Below are 7356 nucleotides of genomic sequence, written 5' to 3' on the forward strand. Positions count from 1 at the left end.
AGGGCACAGGCTTGGGGCCAGATGGTGTCGGGGGACATGGACATGGCAGCTCTGGTGCTGTCCTGTGGGAGTTGGACTGCCAGCTGGGGATGTGGGGCACTGATGGCGCTGGCCCAAGCCCAGACAGCCCAAGGTGAGAATTAGCCTTTTCCTCTTACCCTGTGGGGCACAGAGCAGGAGGCTAAAAATATGGCCATCATAGCAGCACGGGCTCCCACGCCTTCTTTGGCAGCAGCCTCACAGCAGTGCCTGCGGCTGGGGCAGTTCCCCCCGCCCGGGGCAGCCAGTGCCAGTGGTTGCTGGGGAGCTGGAGCTGCCTGTGCTCTTGGTGAAGTGCCAAAGGGCACCCGGCGCTGACTGGAGGGACGGCGGTCCCTGCCCCCAAGGACACACTGTGCTCCTACTCCCCGCCGCCTGTCCCAGGCCCTGCTGCCCTTGCTGCCCCAGGGATCTGACTGTCCTGGCCTCCCACTGTCGACCCAAGCTCCGGGAGAGGAGGCCCAGCCTTTCCTTTGTGCATTTATTTAGAAAAACAAACAACCAACCCCTCCTCCCCAGGACAGAACTGACAAACTCTACAGAGGCAACACTGAGGGGCTGAGCCCCAGCTGTACCAGCTGCCACCCCACTGGCCACCCCCGCGACACGAGCCCAGCCACAGGGCCACCGCAGAGCCACAGGGCCTGGCCACTCGGCCAGGAGGAGCCTGCAGGTCCCCAGGGCAGCTCGGCCAAAAGCCGCCTGCAGCTTTCCAGGAGGGGTGGGTCCAGCGGACGGACAGACAGACAGACAGACAGACAATGGCACAGCACTGCTGCCTGGCACCCTGTGCCCCAGGCGAAGCCCCCGGGGCGCAGGCAGAGCAGTCAGACAGCACAAGTGCTGGAGGCGAAGGCACCAGGGTACAGGGGACAGGAACAGGCCTGAGGGCAGTGTGGGGGACCGCGGTGGGGCGGCCCCGCTGCCCGCCAGGGAAAGTGCTGGGAGATGTGGGGCGCGCAGGCGTCTCAAAATAAATTAAGGAAATAACCAGAAAGGCAATGGCAGTGGGGGGAGAAGGAGCCCCTGACCCCCTGCTCCACGGAACAACTGGAGGCCAGCACAGACCTGCCGCTTGCTGCTGGGCTGGCCACCCTCCCGCACCAGCCATCAGAGCACCTGTGTGGCCACGCCGGCCGCCGGGCTAGCTGTGGGAGGAACCCACTGGTGGCTGGTGCTGCCAGGGCCCAGCTGCATGGCAGAGCCCCTGGGGCAGCACAGTGGACTCTGAGGTGGGGGAGCTGGTGGGGGATTCCTGGGGCCGGGGCAGCCGCTGGGCACCTGCAGAGGCGAGGTACGTGTTGAGGAGCTGGGCGATCTCGTCCACCTGCAGGCAGAGGGGTCGTAGTGGGTCACACTGGGGCACCCCTGGTGAGGAGAGAAGGGTGGAGGGATGGCTGCCCCTTACCTGGGAGGTCTCAAAAAGCAGGTCTCGGTCCTCCACAGAGAGACGAAAGGTGCTGCTGTCGGAGGCACCGAAGGAGGAGATGCGGCCGTAGCAGAAGCTGTCCAAGGGCTCGGGCTCCCCCGGCTTGTAGAGCGAGACAGCCTTGGCCCCGATGCCCAGCCACAGGCGCTGGGGCCCAGCACCCACCGGGCTCTGTGAGGAGAGGGGTGTCAGGGCCACCCACTGCCAGGGCTGCCCCCATGCCCTGCCTGGCCAGGGCCTCACCACGTGCAGGTCGACATCGAAGAGCGTGGAGCCGAAGCCAGGCCACTCCCGCACCAGGGCCACATAGGCAGCCATGGCCTCGGGCCGGCCCATGCCCTGCAGCAGCTTCCACTTCTCCACGATGGCGGCCATGGTGCTGGCCCCCTCCTCACGCAGGCGGCCCCGCAGGCGCTGGTCCCGCTCCGCCCGCTGCTTGGCCAGTGCCTGGCCCCAGAGCCCACCGGCCAGCAACCCTGCGCGCAGCCGGGCCCCCCGGCACTTGGCAGGGGGCCGGTGGGGTGGGAGTGGCAGGCGGGCGTGCAGCACGTGGGGCGGGAAGAGCTCCTCCAGGCGCGGGAAGGGCGCGTGGGTGGAGAAGTCGCTGTTGAGGCTCTGCAGGCGCAGGGCTGCCAGCGTCTGCAGCGTCTCCTCCGACGTGGGCACGTAGCCCCGCAGCACCATCTCGTGTGCCTGCAAGAGCGCGGGGTGAGCCGGCATGGCACGGCCACCACGGCATAGCCACCCCACTCCAGTGTGGCACTCACCTGCTCGAAGAGAAGGGCGAACTCCAGGCTGTCCCGTGGGACATTGTCCGTGTCCAGGAAGCCGTAGTGTTTGAAGCAGAGCCGGCATGGCGGGTCCTGCTCACGCTGCTCCCCGGCCAGGCTGCAGCAGACATGACCAGCTCCATTAGCTTGTGAAGACACCCCACACAGTCCCCTCCTGCCTGTGGCTCCCTGATCCCTTTCCCCATAGGCAGCAGAGTGGGACATTTACTTTTCAAACCTCGTGAGGACATCAGCCAGCAATGTGGCACTGCCCACCGGCTGCTCCCGCCGCCGGGACTGCTCGTAGAGCGCGAAGAGGTTGGGGCTCTGGGACAGCCCCAGGCGCGACACCAGCTCCTGGGCCACCTGGGCGAGACAAAGGCAACCGACGGTGACCACGTGTCCCTGGCCACGGCGCTCAGGGCTGCAAAAGGACACAAACAGGTCATGGTGGGCAAAGGCAGGCAGCCCCTGGTCCCTCTCCATCATGGCTCAGGTGGGAGAGACCTGCAGGAGCTGCTCACTTCCAATGACACACTGCCCCATCCAGCCCTGAATGCCAAAACATCTCCAGCCCACTGCCTGGCATGGCTGTGACCCCTCACCTCCTCGGCTGTGGTGTGGGAGCTGATGGCCACGCTGCAGGCAGGCGCCCCGGGGCAGTGAACGGTGCAGATCATCTCCTGCCGCTGCATCAGCATCAGGATCTCCTCCAGGGAAGGCACACACTCCCGCCCCTTTGTCTTTCCCAGTGCCTCCCGGATGAAGCAGGCATACTTGGCCATCTCCGAGGCAGGGAAACGGCTCTCAGTCCTGCAAGAAATACCAGGAGGGTCAGGATGGCACTGACCCGAGGGGATCTGGCAACCTGACAAGCTCTCTGCCTGCAGCTGAGGCACCCCTGGCACTCACTTGTCCAGGTGGAAGTGCAGGAAGCGCAGGACAGGCGGGGAGGGCAGGAAGGTGCAGCTCATGCAGGTGAGGAGTTGCCAGTAGTGCAGGTCGCCCTGCCCGCCCGGCGCCGGCGGCTCCGTGGTCTGCTTCACCAGCTGGCAGTAGATCTCATCCACCAGCGGCGGCAGGTCCAGGCAGGTCTGCAGGACGCCCTGCATCAGCGGCACCGGGTCCCGCTCCGACTCCAGCTGCTGCAGCGAGTTGAAGAGCTTCACAGCCTCATCACGCAGTGTGGTGTAGCTGTGGGGGCCGGGGGCTGTGGGACAGGACAGAGGTTAACAGCTGCCAGCAGCTGGGCACTGTCCTCGCACCTGGGGCCAACCAGGACCCAGCCCAGCGCCCACCTGCCCTGCACAGTGCCCAGCCAGGGCATCACTGCCACCAGCCCAGGGTGCTGGATCTGGCTTCCTGCACCCCACTCGTCCCTCACCACTTTGGTCCAGGCTGCCGTAAGGGAAGGGCAGCAGGGGAGCGTAGAGAGGGCCGCTGGTGTAGCGCAGGATGGGGTTGCAGCGGTAGATCTGCTCCAGAACCTCGGGGCTGCTGCTGTGCTCCTGGGGGGGCAAAGTGATGGCAGCAGCTGCAGAGGGGTCGCCTGGCTGAGTGCCTGGCACAGACCTCTGCCACCTCCCTGGGGCACATGAGGCCCTGAACACCCATCCTCGTGCTGCCGGCGGCTGCAGGCGTGGGCAGTGCCGCAGGCTCACCTCCACATCACGCATGAGCAGCTGGGTGGGCGTCTGCACGGGCGCTTTGCTGTCAATGACCTTCTGCACGGCACACACCCAGTGCACGGCCTCGTTCAGGTGCTCCGTGTACAGGCGGTAGCAATGCTTCCTGCCAAACACCGTCACGCTCCAGTAGCCTGTGAGGGACAAACCGCTCACTCGCTGCCCACCAGCGTTGCGAGGACCCCCGGCCAGGCTCAGCACCCTGGGGCTCGGCATAGCCCCTCCTCTGGGCGACAGAGGCCCCTGGGACTGGGAGGGTGACACAGGGCACAAAGGGCCACGAACACGCAGCCCAGCCAAGGGGCACGGGCACCTCACCCGTCTCCTTGTAGAGCTGCTTGTCTGGCCAGAGCACAGAGCAGAGGCTGGTGAGCACGAGGGAGCCCAGCCGCCGGGCCCCCTTCTCGTTGCTGCTGTAGTAGTCCAGGGAGTCAGGCGTCAGCACGAACCAGTACTTCCGAGGACGAATCCAGGGAGTCTTCATGCAGCCCCGCATCTCCCGCTGCAGCCAGCCTGGGAAGGGAACCCTCAGTCCCCACCGCCAGCACCATCCACCCCACCAGCTTTCCAGTGCAGGGCAGGGTCTGCTTGGCACCCGCCCAGCCAGTACCTCTGTCCCTGTGGGATGGGACCAGCCACAGCTGGGGCAGAACCCCACCTTTCACGAGAGCATCAGGGTCATCCTCCACTGGCCCTGGGCCCTTCTCCATGATGAGGCTGCGCATCTCCTCTGCGACAAGCAGGGACCTGGGGACAACACGGGGCTGAGTTCGGGGTGCCCGCGTGTGTCTCCCACAATCCCTGAACAGGAGCTGGCCCAGGGGCTGGGATGAGCTGGGTCCTGAGGGGCTCTGGGCACCCCAGCCCTGCGGTGGGAACACGGCAGAGTCATTGGGTGCAGATGACCCTGGCTAAAAATAAGCTGTTTGCAGTCGCGGCCCTGCCAAGGAATTCGGAAAATGAACAACCAGGAAGGAATGTTGGCAGTAGCGTCAGTACTGGGAGGACAGGGAGACAGGGAGCGAGCAGGCCCTTGTGCCCCGGCCCCCCATATTCCCCAGCATACACCACCCCAGGGCACAGCCTCTGCTAATGGACATGGTCCAGAAGAGGCTCCTGGCACAGGAAGAGTCACGCACAGCCCCACTGGCTAAGCTTGCGGCAGTCAAGCTATCTGCCATGGCAGAGGAATGGAGACATGCCTGAGGATGCACCAGGGATGGGGACGAGCATGGCAGTCCCGGCTCTGCCATCTCTGCTCTGCCTGACAGAGTGACACAGCCTGATGCTCAGTGCACACCAGCACCAGGGCAACCTCCCACAACATGCCAGTCCCCCAGCTCCTGCGCAGCACTCGAGGGACGTGATGGGATGCCCAGCAGACCAGAGGCAGGGGGTCACTCACCGCTCTGAGCCACTGCTGCTACGAGTGGGCTGGCTCAGGCTCACCTCCAGGGATCCCTGGGGAGGAAGAAGACGTCTCAGCCCCATGGTCATCAACTGGTGCTCCCGGCCATCCCCCCATTGACTGTGTGCCTCCTTGCCAACCCAGCTCCAGACCCAGAGGGACAGGCTTACATCCTGCTGCCATGGGGCAGGGAGCTTCAGTGCCCCCATGGCCATGGCAGGGACCAGGGTTGCAGCTGGGGCACCCCGGGGATGCGGGGGCAGCCGGCAGGCGTGCTGTCCGTGTGTCCTCAGCTGACCCGGCCGGCTGAATACCGTGCAGAATTGCACAAGGTCAGTGCTGAGTAATACGCTTACGGCACAAAGTCCCATTGTAATGGGGCTGCTGACTTCCTGCCCGCGGCGGTGGGACGCGGCACTGGGAAGTCCCTGGCCCTGCAGCGGGACAGGGTCGGTTCCTCCTCGCACGGCACGACTTGACATGGACAGTGCCGCTCACGTGATGAGCCTGGCACACGTGCTGGGACATGAGGCAGAGCCCAGGCACTGTCAGGCACCGAGTCGAGCCGGGCACCCTGGCAGAGCGGGGTGCGGGGACACAGCGATGCTGTCCCAGGAGATGAACAGGAGCTCCTGCCAGCTGCAGCCCAATAGGGCAGCCAGAGGCATGACAGGCCAGAGCACGCCACACAACGCCAAGAAAAAGAGACAGATACTAAAAATAGTGACAGGCAGGGGGGAGCTGCCGCAGGTACGGCTGAGCCATGGGGCAGGGCCAGGCACCACTGACCCGTGGCATTAAGGGCACCTGTCACATAGTGCCGGTGCCTGTGCACAGGGCCAGCACCTCAAGCCACTGTCCCGCTGCCGAGACTGGGGGAGGGCCCCACATGCTCCTCAGGGCTGTGGGCACGGAGACAGTGCCCAGTTTCTCGTGGGCAGTCCGGAGCAGGCGGTGGTGGCTGTCGGCTCCTTCTCAGGGATATAAATAAACAGGAGAGGAGTCATGGCAGCTCCCACGCTCCCAGGAAGGGGCAGCCAGCACTGTGGGTTTCCAAGGACCCCCTGGCCACGGCAAAGGGCTCCTCAGGGAGCTGGCGTCACCAGCCGCCCACGCCAGCCCGGCCCTCTGGAGCCAGTGTGGCCCTTGGGATGCGGGAAGCCCAAAGACAGCTCCTGCCACAGTCGTGCCCTTGGCACTGCCACCAGTTCTAAGAGGGCCCTGCTCCAGCCCTGCCACTGTCCCCACGGCCCACCATCCCAAGGGCCTGGCAGTGCTAGGGAAGGGGACCTGCTGCCAGGGCCGTGCTGCAGCCCCTGCAACGGCCAGCGGAGAGGAGTCGCAGCAAGCGGGACAGGGCTGTCACCACTCACTGTGTCCCTCCCGGGCTGGGATTCGGCCCCGCGGCCCTGGGTGCAGGAGACCGCGCCGGGACGGGCAGGAGGCCCCCCGGGAGCCGAGGTTTCCCCCGCGCTATCAGCCGTCCCACACACAGCCCGGCCGGAGGAAGCGCCGGTTTCCGCCGCTCCGCTTCCTCCAGAGAGGAAGCAGCCGGAGCAGGGAGATCCAGGCCCGCTCCCCGCGCCCGGCACGTGCTCCCGGGACAGCCCCGGCCCGCTCCGGCGGGGCTCCTCCGCACACGGGCCAGCGACACCGGGCCGGCGTGGGTCTGGCATGGCTGTGGCACGGCAGCCCCGCGGCCCCCGCCCCGAGGAGCGGGCAGCGCGGGCTGGAGCAAGCAGGAGCTGGCAGCGCCCGGCTCAGGCTGCACCCCAGCAGCTGATGGGCGCCGGGTCCCGCGGCCGAGGCACTGGCCCCACGCCGAGACCCAGCCGGCAGCGAGCCCCGCAACCTCCGGCCCTGCCCCGTGGGCCCCGGACCTCCCGCGCCCGCCCGGAGGCTGCTCCCGCGCCCGCCCGCACCCGCCGGGACGACTTCCCCCCACATCCCGCGGGACCCCACGGGCGGCGACGGGGACGCGCCAAGGGCACCCCGGGAGGCGGGACCGGCGGGGACAGGACCGGG

At 66.6% G+C, this 7356-nt stretch overlaps 1 protein-coding gene across 2 annotated transcripts; it reads right to left on the reverse strand.

Annotated features, from left to right (window-relative positions):
• Nucleotides 1-506: 506 nt before the first annotated feature.
• On the reverse strand, nt 507-5437 carry PLEKHH3 (pleckstrin homology, MyTH4 and FERM domain containing H3). Of its 2 annotated transcripts, XM_027664865.1 has the most exons (12): nt 5329-5437; nt 4582-4670; nt 4242-4436; nt 3900-4057; nt 3623-3746; nt 3151-3448; nt 2844-3051; nt 2468-2604; nt 2236-2356; nt 1712-2161; nt 1448-1639; nt 507-1366 (listed from the first exon to the last, which is right to left on the reverse strand). In XM_027664865.1, the coding sequence occupies exons 1-12, from the start codon at nt 5418-5420 to the stop codon at nt 1184-1186; spliced, it is 2247 nt and encodes a 748-aa protein (XP_027520666.1). In that variant the 5' UTR covers nt 5421-5437; the 3' UTR covers nt 507-1183. The 2 variants fall into 2 exon arrangements, with proteins under 2 accessions (XP_027520666.1, XP_027520665.1); XM_027664864.1 differs by having other exon boundaries at nt 1448-2161.
• Nucleotides 5438-7356: the final 1919 nt, after the last annotated feature.

The sequence above is a fragment of the Corapipo altera genome, unplaced genomic scaffold (genome assembly GCF_003945725.1).
Source record: "Corapipo altera isolate COAL_440 unplaced genomic scaffold, ASM394572v1 142, whole genome shotgun sequence".
Taxonomy (NCBI): Eukaryota; Metazoa; Chordata; class Aves; order Passeriformes; family Pipridae; genus Corapipo; species Corapipo altera.